Source organism: Sciurus vulgaris (assembly GCF_902686455.1).
Source record: "Sciurus vulgaris genome assembly, chromosome: 11".
Classification (NCBI taxonomy): Eukaryota; Metazoa; Chordata; class Mammalia; order Rodentia; family Sciuridae; genus Sciurus; species Sciurus vulgaris.
Window position 1 is genome coordinate 86,189,933 of NC_136472.1, and position 17,928 is coordinate 86,207,860.

The 17,928-nt window shown below is 33.9% G+C and overlaps 1 protein-coding gene and 1 long non-coding RNA gene across 5 annotated transcripts in view; one reads left to right on the forward strand and one right to left on the reverse strand.

The window, feature by feature from the left end:
• Positions 1-17,928, forward strand: part of LOC306640910 — a 925,259-nt gene that overhangs the window by 649,428 nt on the left and 257,903 nt on the right. The window lies entirely within an intron of this gene.
• The window catches only part of NOX4 (NADPH oxidase 4), a 367,378-nt gene that overhangs the window by 65,948 nt on the left and 283,502 nt on the right, over positions 1-17,928 (reverse strand). For all 4 annotated transcript variants that reach the window (XM_079105592.1, XM_079105594.1, XM_079105591.1 and 1 more), the window contains one exon: positions 3,785-3,845. In XM_079105592.1, the coding sequence (XP_078961718.1) occupies positions 3,785-3,845 (61 nt within the window). The remainder of the gene's footprint in view (positions 1-3,784; positions 3,846-17,928) is intronic.

Consider the following 17,928-nt stretch of genomic DNA (forward strand, 5'->3'; position numbering starts at 1 on the left):
GGTATTAAATATATATTTCATTATTAGACAAAATAACAAATAGTTTAAATATTACCTGTCACAAATGACTAACCATTGAAATTCTCTAGGCATAGCAACAACAACATAAAGTACATTTCCAGTTACTCCTTTGTGGATGTAGCTATTGACAATAAATATTATGGCCTTAGACTAACATTTACATTGTACAAACATGAATTATATAAAAGCTTGACATTTCATATGCCTAAATATGATTTGTATTATTCAAAGAAGTTAGTCCGCTCCAACTTATTTTAGCATGGCTTTCAAATGGGTACAATATTTAATGGGAATACTATAATATTTTTCTTTTTTTTTTTTTGCAGCAACCAAGAGCCCTTCACTGTTATATTTAGCATAAGGTGGATGATACAATTGACTTAGAATATGTTGTCACCATAAGGTAATAACATTAGTATAATTAGTGTGGTCATATTTTGACTTATAAGGAGTACATCAAAATGTTTTAAAATTACTTTAAACACATAATACATGTTGTGCTTTAATTTCTTCATGAAAAATCAGTTGAAAGACATCTGAAATATGTCTGACATATAATTGTATAGAAATAAATAAAAAGAAACAGTTATTGCCTCTTTTGCTACCCAGTCTTTAACTAAAGCTGTATCTAAGATTATTTGCACTGTGAGAAGTAATCAATACGATGAGATAAAGGAAAATCCACAATGCTCTGTGCCCCATCTATAATAAACAACATGAAAAATTTAAACCCAAGATTCCAGGAAGAGCTGTCATACAAGTCCTCCATTACATGTTTATCTACATTTCTCTCCTACTCATTAATTATTGAATATGTCAATGGCACAATTTTAGATTAGTTAGTGTGGAGATATAATACCTTTGCAGTTGAATTCAATGATCTCTGGAATAAGCCACTATTTAGACTACTAAAATAACCAAGGGTACAGCATACCTCAGACAGTATCCATAGTGATCATATATAACAAAAATAAGACATTTTTTCACCAATTAGAATGATAAACAAGTCAATAGGCAATCAAGGACCATATGTTTGCAAATGGAGAACATAATTGATTATAGAATATCAACAAAAATATTAGTTCAATCAAAAAAGAAACCTACTTGGGTAATCTACTCCACTATTTCAAAAAAAACCCCTAATTGTGCTTGCGAGGTTCTAAGAGTCTTCCAAACTTAATGGGTATCTTGTACACTTGGGAGGCCTAACACTAGAGGCCTAGGGAAATAAAAATCTAGACAACAAATGTGAAACTTACATGACACCTTCCTCATGTTATGTAGCTCTTCATGACTTCTTGGGAACTCTACATTATGTATAGTTAATTTGATTTGGATAGATAATTTATGGAAGACTCTTAAACCTATTTATATACTGTACACTGCACATGTAGAACATATATCACCATAGAAAAATTACTATTAAATATCTCAAAGTCAGTTTAGAAAAACAAACCTCTGATATTCAAACACTTTAGCACCTCTGGTATCTCCTATAACTATTGCTCTTAATACTAAGTTCTAATCAATTTTAGAATAAAAACCAGTGATCCTTGATCTCAGGAGTAATGTTCTCAGTTTTCCCTCAATAATTGCAATCCAACTTTTTTAAGGTGTTAAGTCTTTTTTTGAACTAAAATGTCAGTGGCAGAATTATTTAGGTGTTCTCTGCATGAATGCTTGACATTTTTTTCTAAGCCAACAAATATTTCAAGTCAACGGTAAAGAAGGTCTATTAATTGAAAAGCATCTGACTGGAACTTTACTCTTTGAATAGAGTGATCTTGTTTCCCTTTCAATGGTACAGTACATTAAAATAAAAGATAAAATTAACATCATTATGTGTTCCTAATAGAAATAATTAAAATAAGTGGTTATATAATCATTTATTTTAATAAGCTACTGGTGATAGAAAATAACTTTGAGAAGAAACTTAGAAACAATAGCTAGTAATAAACCATCATGAAGTTTCCACTTACCCTTAAATTATGTCTTCATTGTTCTTCCAAATGTAGAATTCTATCAATTAACATTCATCACTGAACTTAATTTCTACTGTATTATAATTCTTACCAGAAAAGAATTTCCCTTATTCTTTATTTTCCAAGCAGGACCAAAATAATTGTGATTTTATCAACTGATTCTGGTTGTAGAAAAAGAATTAATACTTCTTCCTACACCAGTGTTTTTCTGCACATGGACTCCCTTGGTCTCTTTTGAATCCTACCACATGAACATTAGCTATTTAAGCCTGATTTTATGATTCCAGGTAGACCATTAGAGTTTAAAGATCTTCTTAATTTATTTAGATTCTTTGTCCATTGGTGCATATTTTTTCATTTTTTAAAGTGTTCAATTTTAAGTTCTTTAAAGTACTTTAAAGACAAAGGAGTTTATACAACTATTATTTTTTAACTACATGATATAACCTGTTTATATCAATTAAACTTCTTCTCATCCCAAATACTAATTACCCAACATCTTATGTTTCCCTAATATTTAAAAGAAACTTTTTCTTTTTTCAATGCTTCCTTTTTAACTTGTGCTCACAAATCTATTTCTTCTATTTTCCATCTCTACCCCCTCCATGACTAACTTCCACTCTGCCTTCAGAACCTACAAGTCTTCACTTGATTCTAATCTATCCAACTAGAAGCTTATTAATATCAATTCCATCAGTGTTCCAAACTCCTCAAAGGTTCCCTAGAGTCTCTAGGTTATCCTAATATCTGAGGGAGGCAGTAGTACTTTTCACCAGGGTGACTCAAAATGGCTTTTCCATACTACTTGCCAAAAGAATACCTTTGATTTTATTATTAGGTTGACTTTTTTTGTTTTGTTTTATGTGATAGATTTTGTCTTTTGTTTGATTGATTGAAGGCTGATGGGCTCATCATTTTCAATTCTGGTTTAGTCCTCACCTTCTCTGATTTTTGACAATGCTGTGAAATTCACTTCATTACATATATGTTTCTTCATGTGCCTGATTTCCAAGATTCAACTCAAATTCTACCTTCTCTGAAGTTTCTGCTGTACCCCATATTACACTACAATTTCTTATTCCACAAAGATTTTATAAGGTAATTCTCTGCTTAGTGCTTAACTACAGAATTATTTTAATTTACATTTGTATTCTTGTTTATACTTTCATTTTTTTCCTTCAAACAAAACTTAAAGCTCACTTGTCAGTCACTCTAGTGCATCAAACAAATAAAAAAAAATATCTTTTATTTAATCAAAACTTTTAATATAATGCATCTCTCAGAAATAAAATATATTTATAGAATAGATGAATAAAGCATCACCAATAATTTTGCTATTGAAAGGGACCACTGTTTCAAAGATGCTGTGAAGTATTTATATGTACAGACTTACTATGCAAAAGGTCACATTAAGAACTGGAAGATTTGTGTTTTCTCAGACCAGGTGTTGACTATTTTGATAGTCACACTGAGCATGAATTTTAAAATCATGCTTTCTAAAGCATATTTCAGCATTACCACTATTTCCAGTATATCTGATTTACTGATCATTTCTGATATCCAAGGTATTCTAATTAAAAAAAATACATCTTACATCTTACAAAAACTAAACTTACATGTCAAATGTACAAGCCAAGAAAAAAAAAAAAAACAGAATAACAGCTGAAAACACCCCCTTCTCCATATACATATTAGTAATTATAGTACTTAAACACTTGCAAATTAGTGCTATGACCCATTATTTTCAAAGCATGTATGCTAACCCTCTATGTTCTACATACCTGTCCAGTCTCCTACTATTTTAAGATGGACCCCAAATGTTGCTTTGGTTTCAGTAGGACACTGAAAAAAATAAATTGTGGAATTAATTCTGATTAATAATTATGTGTTACTAGAATATGATTTAATCGCAACATTTATTTTCATAGCAAGTTCCCAAAATCAATAGATAATGAGAGAGCAGACTTAAATTTATACTGACCTTTGTTTTAGAAGGAAAAAGCAATGCTGACTCATCAATAAGACAATCTATATTTCTCAAAAACTCATAAATACTTATGAAAACAATAAAATGCACACAATCTTAAATTTAATTACAAATTCTGTTAAATCATTTCAAATTAAAATATATAAAAGGAGCCAGCCTTCTTCACAAACCAAGAAATGAACACTAATGATTTCTGTATCTTCTTCTCCAAGACATTATTATATATTTCACATTGTGACAAATTAGAAAGAAGTTCTTAATTTGCCACATTCATTTAATTATGTCCATGCTTGAAATAGTTCTATTTCATTCTTTCGTTAATTCTCAAAAGAAATCTGGAGGATATCTGTGGAAGAAAATTAGTTGTGGAACTGTATGTAAGAAGAAGTGTCTGTTGACCCCATATTTTAAAATCTAGAAAATATTAGATGACATGATTTTTAACTACAGCAAGCATTATCCTCGTTAAAGAAATATAAGAAAAAAATTACACCACAGTTAATAAGGCAATAAAGAATCCCTCTTTGTTTTCCAGATTCTTAGCCTCTTATCCATAATTCCAAAATTTACAAGTTTGAATAATGAATGCTTTCATGATTGATTTGGGTGGTACTATCTGACCTCTGACCTCAACTGATAGATGACTGACAATAGGAGGCTAATATTTCTATATAAAAATTAACACGGAAGTACTGTCCTAAAGAATTACCAATTTGTTTACAAACGTTGGCTCACATCTTATTGGAAGTTTTAAGTAATATCTGGAATACGTATACCATTTAAAGGCCATAAATAATTCTGAATTCTGAATATACATTTAACCAAAGAGTTTGTCTTAAGAGATCATCTGACTATGGCAACTCAGTGTTTATTAAGTGACATTTACCTCAGGTGGTAAGCTTGCAAAGCTGCTTTACAATTGAAGAAGTAATTGAGACTTAGAAGAAATTAAATTTCCAAGATCAAACAACCAGACAAGCAGGAATTTGGACTAGAACTATTAGACTACGTGGTTTTTAACTATGGTGAGCATTATCTTCATTAAAGCAAAGGTAGGAAAAAGGAATATTATATAAAAAATTAAAAGAGTAAGAAGAAAAAGGATACTTGTTGAAGATTAGTAGAATGTATGTAAAACAATATGAATAAAGGATAAATGGGAGAGATTAAAACAAAGATGAAAGAAAATGGTCATGTTCCGACAGACCCCATGATTACAAAAAGAAAATTCAAGACCTCAGAACCTACTGCGTTGTTGACCAATTAATGTAGGTTACTTAGGATTGCTCTATGGAAGGAGATAAGAAAATGAAACTTTGGTGATAGGTCAACAACTCATCAAAGAGTGAAAGAAGTTTGAAAATCCATGAAATCATTAAATAAAAATGTAGATATTAATCATCTGCTCAGAATATATTATAAATTAACTAAGGGCATATGACCTATATTTAAGGATGGGAATTAATGTAGCACAGAATTTCCAAACTACTACTTTAAATATCAGTGTTTCTGACAGGACTGTTACTATTCATGGTAGTATGAAATATGAAATAAATTGAAATATTCTCAAATGATATTTAAAACATCGTCTATACTAATTTAATTATAAAGTGCATTTATAATTACAATTCTGTATTTATTTCATTTACATTCTGTGGGGTTCTTTGTTGTTTGTGTTTTTTTTTTTGTTTGTTTGTTTTGTTTTGTTTTGTTTGATACTAGGGATTGAAATCAGGGGCACTCAGCCATGGAGCCACATCCCCAGCCAAATTTTGTATTTTATTTAGAGACAGGGTCTCACTGAGTTGCTTAGCACCTCGATTTTGCTGAGGCTGGCTTTGAACTCCTGAACCTTTTGCCTCAGCCTCCCAAGCTGCTGGGATTATAGGTGTGCACCATCGTGTTGGGCCTGAAGTTTCCTTTAATCATGTACCTGTGCCACTGGGCCTGGCTACATTCTGTGTTTTAACAGTTTTGAGAGCAACCAATTTGGTCATTAGTAAATTTCCAAATAAAAATAATATTTATAAATACTATCCACCATTTTTATTTCATACTATGTAAAGCTGGCCAAAACCTTCCAGTAATAAAAAGTCGTAGCTTACAGAAAGCAAAAAACTCAACAGAGTCCCAAACTATCATTCTCATCATACAAATGCCACTTGATGTTTCCTACATTTGGAAACTAGAACTTAGGTTATGAAAAGATGTAATATGCTGGGCGCAGTGCCACACAACTGTGTGTAATCCTACAAGCTCAGGAGGCTGAGGCAGGATTGTGAGTTCAAAGCCAGCCTCAGCAAATTAGCGAAGCCCTAAATAACTCAGCAAGACCCTGTCTCTAAATAAAATATAAAAAAGGGCTGGGGATGTGGCTCAGTGGTTAAGTGCCCTGGGTTCAATCCTTGGTTCAAAAAACAAAACAAAACAAGACAAAACAAAGGAAAAAACAAAGAAAGATGTAATGTAAGCTATAAAGATACCAGAATGGAGGGCAAGCAAAACTCATCCTTGTATGTGCCTTGGTGTACATCTGACTTTGACTTAATCTCATAATGAATCTTAAAAGAAAGCATACATTTCACCAAATATTCGCATCTGTTCCATGCTTTCAGTGCAGGCATTGTAAAAGGTAATTGCATAAAATGTTTAACATCCCCCTCGGGTCTCATAGGACACTGTAAACCTTCCTCTCCAAAGTGCTGGATGAATCTACCTATACACCTTCAGAGGCTGGTCTGATTTTGAATGCATAGAAACAAAATATTTTTCCCTCAAATTCTTAGGAATTATGCTTTTGTATGTCACTGATTCATCTCTAGGATTTAAGAGACAGATCTTAGAACAATTTTTACTTAAGGATATCAACACATATTTGAAGGAACCCTTCACAGAATAACATACAGAATGGATTTAGCATATATGGTATGAAAAAAAATGAAGATCTTAAAATTTTTATTTTATTATCTGTGCCACCAATAATATTCAGATTCAGTAATGTCTAAACCACAGTGTGCTGATTCTTTAAACTTTCCTCACTGATATTTTAGTAGTTTGGAAAATTGCTCCAAGAGGAAAAATAATAGAAATGTTGATATATATTGTTCCTCCTAGAACATTAATAGAGAAATATATGCTCACAACAATTTTTGGTTAAAAAGTATGGAAAAAATGTGTGACTAAGTTCACCTTAAGATAAACTGGATGATATTTACAAGTGTTTCTCTTTATAGAAAAAAGTTTGAAGAGAAGATATAATAAGCTATTAGGAACATTAACTTAGGGGAAGTAAAATTAAAGAGAGAAAAAATGAGAGCTCGCATAATTATTTCATATACATCTATTTTTATTATAGGCCATTGCTGTCTATAATTTTAAAATATTTTAACATTTTAATTTAAATAGACATTTAATCATTACTGAGTCTTACTTTCGTTTCCTAAATGCAGAATATGGAGTTTGTAGACCCTAATACATTCATTAAATATGTATCATCTAAGTTTAAAGAAAGAAGAAATGAAAAGCACCAAAATGATTTGTAACTATAAACCTATAGGAATGAGTATTTTTATACCTTGGATAAAATAATCTTTTCTATCCAATTATTTGTTCAATATGGCATTTAAGTTTTTAATATGCACAGATGACTAATGATTTTGTAATAGTGTCACAAAAACATAAAAAAGATATTGCATAACTCATGTTTGGGAATTAATGTGAAAATGATGTTGTTGCACAAAGATTTATTCAACATGGAAAAGAAATTTAAAAGCTTCAGTGGTTTTGGTTTTAAATCGAGAGACTTGAATAATAAATAAAAATGATTCGAAATTAATAACGCCTAAATTTTCATGTAACCAAATTTGTTAAATCAGATAAAATGGTCATATGTTATAATATTCTTTAATCAGTTTTGTCAGGTCTTCAATTTAACTTTTTTCCAAGCTCTATTTTCATATTTTCTGCTGTCTCCTAGACATTTCTACCTGAAACTCACTTTAAATTGAATATAATTACTGTTATCCTAGCTCTCACATTATCTTCTCCTTTCTATTCTCCTATATCTGGAAATGGAACCTACATCCTTTTTCAGAACAGAGGCTCAAATATCATAAAAATATCACATTTCTCTTGCTACCAGCATTCAATCAATTTTCAAGTCCTTTCATATAATATTCCCAGAGAAAATGTCTGTTCACAGCAATTTCCTGTTGATTCATCTTTTTTGCCCCCTTTGGAAAAACACACATGTTCTTTTCTTTCTTATGGGCAAGAGCCAAACACTTCTTGCCACAGAGAGTGGGGAGCTGAAGAGCCAAACTTTAATTCTTGTGGTCTGACAAAAGGAAATTTCAAGTCAGATGTGAAAAGCAAAGCAAGAGAACCTTACTATAAATGAAAGTAAAGTAAGGTTCAAGCAAAAAGCACCCTCAAGAAAGAGTGAGTCACCTCTGAGCAGAGAATGACAAAGAAAACAGTGCTGTTTCCAAATTTATTGCTGTTGTATGGGTGCCTTGAGAAAGGGGTCCACCTTCCGCACTCTTTGCAAATCAGTTGTTCAACTCCTTTTTCACAACAGGCAGTAGTTTTCATGACCCTAATCGGTTCTCTCAGGAAGTGTCATGGTGGCCATTTCATTCAGGGGAGTTTCATCTACAAGTCAGTCCTATGTTAATGTGGGTATTGGGGCCACTGACAGACAGAATTTAACTTTGTGTGCCTATTTTTCTAAATAAATTTCTCTTCTGAAATAAACTGAGAAACCTAGTGTCATAAATCCTAACTTTACAATCACTCCATCCTATCAGGAGTTAGTCCCACTGATCATTCTTTCTTGACGTATTTCTTAATCGACTCCCTTTGTGTCCACCTGTTTATTTTCAAGGTTTATGCATATGTTATTTTTCTATAAATTATTTGATTTCATTTGCTTTAAAAGTAATTTAAAGAAAACCTGTGACCCTGCCATGGTATTGGTTTGCATTCCATTGCTCATTATTAACTGTTCCAAATTCTTACTACCTTTATATTCCATGCTTTATTTTAATCCAGCTGAACCAACTCTTATTATTGAATACATTTTCCTGTACTTTCATCTCCTTACTTAGAACTCACTCATTTAGAATGACTTCATTTACATTTCTCATGTTGAACTTGGCAACTCTTTCAGACATCTCAAATGTCACCATTTCATGAAAACTCACTGAATTTCCATACTAGTAAAATTCGTTGCTTTCTAGAACCCTCAGATTACTTGTTTGATTTTTAGAACCCACTTATTGGAGTCAATTCCTTTATGTAATTTTTTCATGTTTCTAAATTATTATTGTATGTTCCATAGCACCCTATACATAGAGGATGCCAAGAGAACAAATAAGTTGAATAAAGTAAATATCTTTGAAAAAAATTGAAGAATTAACCTAAGAATAGATACTTCACAGATGGACGATTTTTCTATAATTTATTCATACACTCAAAAAATATTTATTGTGTGTCCAAAATGTTTATGAGCCTGTGTTAGAAGCTCACATATTTCACAAACAAGAAGTGTTCCAAAAGCATGAGAGGAGATGTGTGTAAATGTGTGTATTTATCTTCATATCCCTCTAGAAAACACTAAAATAACCACTTGAAGGATATAAAAACACAAACAACAATGACAAAGATAGTACAAGAAGTGATAAGATTAGAGAAATATGAAACTAATTTTTGAAAGGTGCAGTGTGGTTGAGATAGGGGTTTGGGTGAGATGGTGGTTTGGCTGAACAAAACATGAAACTGAAATCCCAATGCCTTCAAAAGACAATCAATGTGAAGCAAGCCCACCTTTCCATCATAGCATTAGAAAAGCTCAGGTCTCCACAACAGTTAAGAGGAAGCTAGAGTTAGAACATATGATTAAGAAACTAATTTGTGCTTATGGTTGTATATGGGATGATTCAATCTTAGATTCAACTCACTGGGAGTACTAACCAGCTACTATTCCACAAACCCAAAGGCAAGCAGAGAGCAAAAAACAAAGGGCTCTAGATATGGGGATTAAGGATACACTGGAAGGCAGGGCTGTGATGCCAGTCAGCCACAGAGTAAAAATTTAATGCAAATACAGTGACTGCTGAACATGACCCAAATCATATTCTATAAATTTCTATCAGAACCTGCTCCCTATTCCCTTATTTTAATGAAACTCCAGTTGTTCAAGGCAAAAACTTTAGAATCAACCTTAAAGTCTCTTTCTTATATTCTATACCCAATCTATGAAAGAAATCCTATAAACTCTAACTTTAAAATATATGCAGAATCTGATTCCTCTCAACACCTCCACTGTCCCCATTCTGGTCAAAGTCATCATCATACCTTGACTGGATGACCACAGCAGCTTCCTAATGAACCCCAGCTTCTGCTCTTGCTACCTTTATCTACCCTTACACAATAGCAAGAATGATCCTGTCAAAAGTAAGCCATATGCTGTCACTTCTCTACTCAGAACTTCCAGTGGCTCCTTTTTAAGTCGAAGTAAAACCAGTGCCCCAAATGTCAGGTAGACACTTGCACATATGAACCTGAACTTTTGAGTTGGAATCTAAGCAGGAAGTAAAAATTTGAGACTACATATAGATGCATAAATAAGACTGGAAGGATTATCAGGAAAATGTGTAAAGCTAGACAGGAAGAAGGGTTCAAGGTGATGGAGTTTTCTGAACTTGTGGGAATGACAAGGAAAAACAACACAGAGAAAAGGCTTAGTAAAAGTGGTCATAAAATTAGAAAATCCAGGTGGATGGATGCCTTGGAACCAAAATGAGGGAAGTAGTTCAATAAAGTGAGTGATCAGCTGCACAGAGTGCTACTAATCAATCTAGCCCATTGAGCACTAGGAAATGACCATAGGATTTAGCAATAGCACAGTCATTACTCATCTTGGAAATGGTTTATTGGGAGTAGAAAAAATGTTGGTGGATATAAGAGAGAATGAGAAGAAAAGAACTAAAGAGTTGAGAAATAGGGTAGTAGCTAGAATATGTGAGTTAAAAAGGGAGATTTTCTTTATTCTTTCCAAGTAAAAAGAGGCATCCAAAAATTTCAACTGAATAAATTGAGGTTACTATTAAGCCATAGATTTGCTCTGAATACACTGACCTGTTTAAATTCATAGTTATCATGCAGACTATCATTTTCCTCTGGAAAACATCCAGACTGGAGCAGTTAGGTGATGATTAATTCTCTAAGAACTCAGATGTCCTGTTATGTTCCCATTAATGACCTTTGGGGCAATTTCTACCACCGTGCCTTGTCTGGATCTACCATTATCCAACTGAGTTCCTAATTTTTCCAAGCAAAAGAACTGTGAAATACTAGAGTAAAACAATTTTAAGTGTTAAGTGGAAGATAGTAAGACCAGAGATCAAAACAGCTGATGTAGAGTTTCTAGTTAGAGTTCGTTCCATGAAAAAAATAAATAATGACACTATGATTTTGCAGATCCTTGAAAGATCCATGGCCATTCTTTTCTGGTTTTTGTTGAAAATTGGAAAAATTATTCTAAAAGTACTGTTTGAAAGATTGAAACCACAAAGTAGAAAAATGATGGCAAATGCAGGCATTCTGTATAAAAATACAATGACAAACTAACAGCTAGATTTGCCTCTAACTCATGGAAAAACATGCAAAATACATGTGAAATCAGGTTATCAAAGCTTAAAAACAATGTATCATATGGCTTTGAATACAGATGTCAGAAAACACTCTCTTTCTTAATAAAAATAACAATGGAAAAATACAGAGGTATACATGTATGCTTCAATTACCATAATTAAAAAGGCAGAATCTGTATTATTTCTATAATTAAGAAGCCATAAAAAATATTAAGGAGCATAATTTTTACATCAGCTAAATATGAAGAGATGCTACATTTTGGAGCAAGTTCTAGTCTTCATGATTTCTCAAGTTTGGATTTCTTAAAAATTATGTCTGATTTATATCCCTAAATTAGGTGAGAGTGTACTTTAATAGAAGATGTGTTTTTGTAAAAAATCTAAAACATGGTAATTACAGAGCACAGCTGAAAAACACTTGTAGAGATTCATTGCATAAAGAAAAAAATGTAAAATTCTACACAGATTTTATGTCAATAAAGTTCTAAAGATAGAGAAGAATTAGAAAACTTGATTCTAGTTCTGACTTCATTATCAATTATATGAGTTTAGTGATTTGGATCACTTAAACAATATATGCTTTAGACTTCTCCAAAACAAATAAATTTGGGCTGCAAGTTTTTCTTTTCTCTCTTTTTTTTTTATTTCAATGAATTTACATACTGGGATTTATGTGTGTCTCAATTTTACTTTTGAGTTAAAAAAGTAGAATTATCACATAAAAGGAATATTTTTAATACTCTTTGTAATGTACACTCTGGTGCACAGCTTGGATTTCCTCCTCACATCCTTCTGACTTCCTGGATCAAAATACCCATTCATCATTCTCCCAGCTGCTGGAAGTGCTGCCTGCTGAACATTCACTTCTGGGACTCTTCCCAGGAATTTCTATTCACAGGATAAAACTACCTCATCCATGTCTAAGTGCTTTGCTCTGGAGTAATTCTAAATTCAAGTGTTAGGTAGTTGTTAGTAATGATCAGTGAAATGTTTGGCAAGGTCACAGGTTTTAATTTACTTTTAGAATGTTCTCTAAACAACTTCCAAGATAGATTAGTAAATAACTTGTAGCAGATAATTTGTTAAAAAAAAAAAAAAAAATCAGATATACAGACTTTAAGGATAAGTAAATATAACAAAGGGAGCTAATTGGAGAAATGCTTTCAAACAGAAGAATCAATGTGACTAACTCTTGACTAGGTCCATTGAGGTCAGGGTAAAGGTAGAATTATGGCCATAGTTATATAGGTGAATTTCAGAAGGGAGGTTTCTTTAGAAAAGCAGTCACACTAAGGTAAATTCTTACTGGTCACTGATCCCGGTACCGACATTAACATGGAATTGACTTTTAGATGAAGCCCCCCTGAATAGGACTGGTACCATTATACTTCCAGAGAGGACCAATCAGGGTCAAAAACTCCACCACCTGATGTGAAGGAGTAGTTGATTGGCAAAGAATGCAGAGGTGCTCCCCAGTACTTAAGGCAAACATGAAACAGTAATAAATTTGAAGTAGCATTCTCTTTTATCATTCTCTGCACAGAGACCACCCACTCTCTCTCTCAGAGAGTGCTCTTTGCTTAAGTCTCACTTTAACTCTCCTTTCACTTACAAATTTCTCTCACATGGCTTTTGGTGACTGATTTTAAATTTTCTTCTCTTGGAACAGAACTGAGATGTGGAGCATTAGCTCCCCACTCTCCTGTGACAAAAGAACTTGTCAATTAGGAGGAGAACACTTTTGGTTCCCTAATTTCTAGAGAGGACAACTCTGAACTATCATTTTCTCTGCAGAGTGCCTGTCAGACCTTCTAAGACCTCTGCTATTACCAAGTCAGTTAGTTCAAGTTCTGTTTGTCTTCTTCATCCCTCAATCATTATTGGATATTGTCTGGAGCACACTCCCCAGCAAACCTCCTATGTACTAATATCTGCCTCTCAGTCTGTTTCCCAGGAAACCCAACCTAAAAGCAAGAAACCACAGAGGAAAATCATCTGCCCCACAAATGACTGATTCTAAAAGAATCTGTGGCCAGAGCTTTGTCAATTATAATATCCTGCATGATTAGCCAACAAAATCAGTTTAATCCATGTCTTGGTCCTTCAGGCAAAATCTGAAACTACAACTGTAACAACATCCATTTATGAGAGTTTATTATATATCAAACATCATACTTAGTACTCAATTATACATTTTAAATTAATATTTATAGAAACTCCATAGAGAAGTGGCTATTTTTAGTCACATTTGAGGCAGTAAATAAAAAGTTAAGTATGTTAATTATCATATCAGAGGTCATAATACTAGTAATAGGAGATCCAGATCATGCAAGATGTAGGACTCCAAAATTCATGGTCTAACACTGAACACTGCCTTCTTATATTCTTCCATCAATCTTTTCAGCAAACATGTTCAGTGTTCAACCTTGAGAGATTACTGGTACACTAGAAGAGAACAGTTGCAACTTCCTGGAAAAACCCACTAAATTATCAAGTCTCCATTATCTAGAAAAGTAGATGTCATGAACAAGAATTCCTAATAAAACAGTGCTCTCATCTTACCTTGACTGAAATAGTATTTCTGTATCTTAACTTCCGTACTTCAAAGCTGCACTATTTTCAATTTTAAAAATTTAATCTCCATTTTTAAAAAATGAGATGAAATTTAGACTACTGAAATTGTGACATTTGTATATTTTATAGATTTGATTTTTCCTAACACTGGCACAGCATATGAAAATAATTACTACATGTTTTTGAGCTGGGTAATTTATTTATATGAACTTCACCTCTCCACATATTAGAAGAGCTTAGTATATGGACAATCTAAAAGTATTACATATTTTTCTGGAAAATACCATTTAACATTTTTAATAAATGTCTCTCCTAAATGATAAGTTTTGGGGTTTGTTTTCTTGTTATTTTTTTTTAAATCCAACAACATGAATCTCCAAAAGTAATAGAAATATTGGAAATATGAAAATCCTGGAGTTGGGGATATAGCTCAGTTGGCAGAGTGCCTGCCTCGCATGCAAAAGGCCCTGGGTTCAATCCCCAACACCAAAAAAACAAAGAAAAGAAAGAAAAAGAAATATCAAAGTCCTGATAATTGAGGGGTGCTGTGGTAGGAGACAAAGTACAAATAAAGCCAGGCAAATCTGTTTGCATCTCACCTCTACCACCCAAGTGGCTGTGTGACTTTGTGTAGATAACTGAATCTCACTATGTCACACTGTTTCCTGTATCATACAGAGTTAACAATACATGTCTTGGAAATGTAGCATGAATTAAAATAATATTTTCAAAGGCTATGAAAGAACCTTTTAGTCACTTAATTAGTAGGGATTATTATCCTTGACAAACAAGGATGTACACCCACTTTGTAGTGGCAATCACCATATGAGAAGCTGCTTTGTTTTACTTTAATGAAACCCTTCAGGGAACTATGCAATGAAAATGTTTGAAAGCATGTATTTTATATATAAGTGCCAAGTAGAGATAATTGGACAAAAAGAAGAAAATGGCAGGAAAAGACAGTAAATTAACATAATAGCATAATGTAAAAGTTAGCTTAAAAATGTTCACCCTATTCAAATTCATTTGTAGGCAGCAAAAAAATTGCCTATTTCCCCATTTAGGAAAACAAAAATTCCCTTGGGGGAAAATGTTAGTGAGCTAGCTAGCAACACCTCTCCAACCCCCATATCTGGGAAGGCTATATACCATTTCCTATGCCTATATGCACTACATGGTACACAGATGTTCTGATAGTAATTTCCTTTGTCTTAAAATTTTCTTTGGAAGCCAATTATTCTAACAATTTTAATTTATTTAATAATTTAAAAGTAATATAATTTTTTAAAATGATTATAAGTTAGACTGAGTCATAATAAGACATGAATGTCTTATGTGACTACAAAATCCAAATCTGGAAAAATTCACTTCCACTTCGACCTACATATTGCTAGATAATCTAAGAAATATTGAAAGCATTTATCAGATTAGAAGTTAGGAGCAAGTAATTCTCCATTGTTGTTAGCCCTAAGAATGAGGAAGGGGAGATGAAAAATGGCCTCTATCTCACACCAGGTGTAGCCCACAAATTGTATAGTTCTCCTTTGGTGGTTCTTGCCCAACCACATTCACCATAGCCATAGGCACATTTCTCCTTCCTAGTCTCCATTAAAGAGAAACATGCATCATGACCTCAAAGATTAGACTCAGAACTTGACTCACAAGTCTTCCCTGACTGACAGCAAATTTGGCCATAAGCATTTCTCCTTTCTTCTTAACCCTCTAACTTTTCCTTTTCTCGAGCTTCATTTTCCAATTAAGAGTATAATAGAAAGACGTAGAGAAGAGATACTCTCTATAGAGGATTTCTCAAGTAAGATTCCAGACACTAACTACATACACGTTTTTTGGCAGTCTTTAAACAGGTAGTATCGGGTTACTATGTGCCCGACTATGTGATACCAATTAACCTCTGAAAGGATTCACTGATCTAATGCTCTAGGAAGAACTCAGGACACAGCAAATAATTTAATGACACTGATGTTTAAGAGAGTACACAGGATACTCATAAGAAGAAAAGGTTTTTTTTAAAAAAACAATATAATAGGAAAGGTCAGTGAGACTTCTCAGTGCAAGTGATATTAAGACAAGATACAAAGCATAAATAAGAATTCCCAGGCTTTGGAGTGTGAATAGGGAAAGAACAAGGGGTTAGTTCCCAGGATGAAGGTATTAGTTTATGCAAAGAGTCAAAAACGGGCAAGTGAGAAAGTGTTAATTAAATGACTGAATAAAAGTTAGTGAGATTATATTAAAGAACTTCTCAAGATTACTGACATATTAATAATAAGTACTCTGGATTTCTAAAAGTGATATATATTAAGAAGCATTTTCTAAAGAACTTAAGGCCTTAAAAATTCCTTCCTTCCTTTCTTCCTTCCTTCCTTCCTTCCTTCCTTCCTTCCTTCCTTCCTTCCTTCCTTCCTTCCCTCATTTCCTCCTCCCTCCCTTTCTCTTTCTTTCTTCTTCCCCATCCCTCCTTTCTTGGAAAATTTTCAAAGAACAATATTCCTTTAACAGAACTGAAGATGTGGACTCCAGCAACTATTGTTCTTTATCCTCTTAATCACTACTCTGCTAAGAAATTCTGGTATAAGCAGAGTAGAAGGAATAGGGAAAAACCTTTTCTTAATTGAAAAAAGTAAATAAGAAGGAAAATCATAATGGTTATTCATTCCAGGCATCCAACATCTTTAATCCCATCCAACGTCCTCCTGAATCTGCATCTTCTGAAACACGACTGTTTGAACACAGAACCTAAGTGCCCATGGATCACAAGACCATTTCAAGAACCAACACCCAGGGCCACTGTCCTTTGTTGTTGAAGGCTACCTATAGGGAGACTGAGGAGCCCTGTGCACCTAATGGAACTTCACTGAAGGAAGGAAAATTTCTACTGCCTCTTTCTACCAATCCAAACACTTATTTCCCCAAGTAGTCAGTAAACCGATGTTTGTTCTCCAAGAACACTCCATCGTCCTGGACAAAGAGAGTAGGTAGAGCTGACCCAAGAGTAAATCATTCCTGGGGAGTACTAACCCAAGCCCAGTGCTCCTCAAAGCCTCCTCAGTAACTCTGGCCTCTGGCCCAGATGAACCATCTGACACCCTAGTCTGGTCACACTGACTGGTAAAATCCAGGTGAGCTGCACTGGCCATGGTGGAGTCTTCCATGCCTCAGATGGGCAACAGCCTTCACCGATAGCGCCCACAGCTGCAGTCACCAAGTGTTTAGACAATAACAGTACAAAAAAAGTCCAGCAGAGATAAATGTGCACAGTGATCCACAATCACTGACTGTAGGAGCTCAGATGTGTCAACTGACACTTTACTCCAGTGACTAGAATGGGACCCCAGTGATCTACATCAGTCAGGGAGGAGTCTTTTGTGCCACAAACCACCCACAGAGAGCCTGTATTCACAGGACCCACAGATGTAGACAACCACGAAACTGTATGATGCTTTAAAGAAGTCCTGCACAGGGGAGCAGGCAGTGTCCCGCAACAGCAATAGCTCTGAGCCCTGTACCACGTGCCCCCCATACCCAACAGAAACAGCAAGCAGATGCAGAACCCTCCAAGTATACAGATTCGGGACTCTGGGTTGATAAACAAGCACTGACTACAGAGAAAACCATAGCAACCAGGGAAATAGTTCTTGTGCCCTAGGAGCTCAGATGGGAGTCCCAGAGTTTCCAGTTAACTCAATTC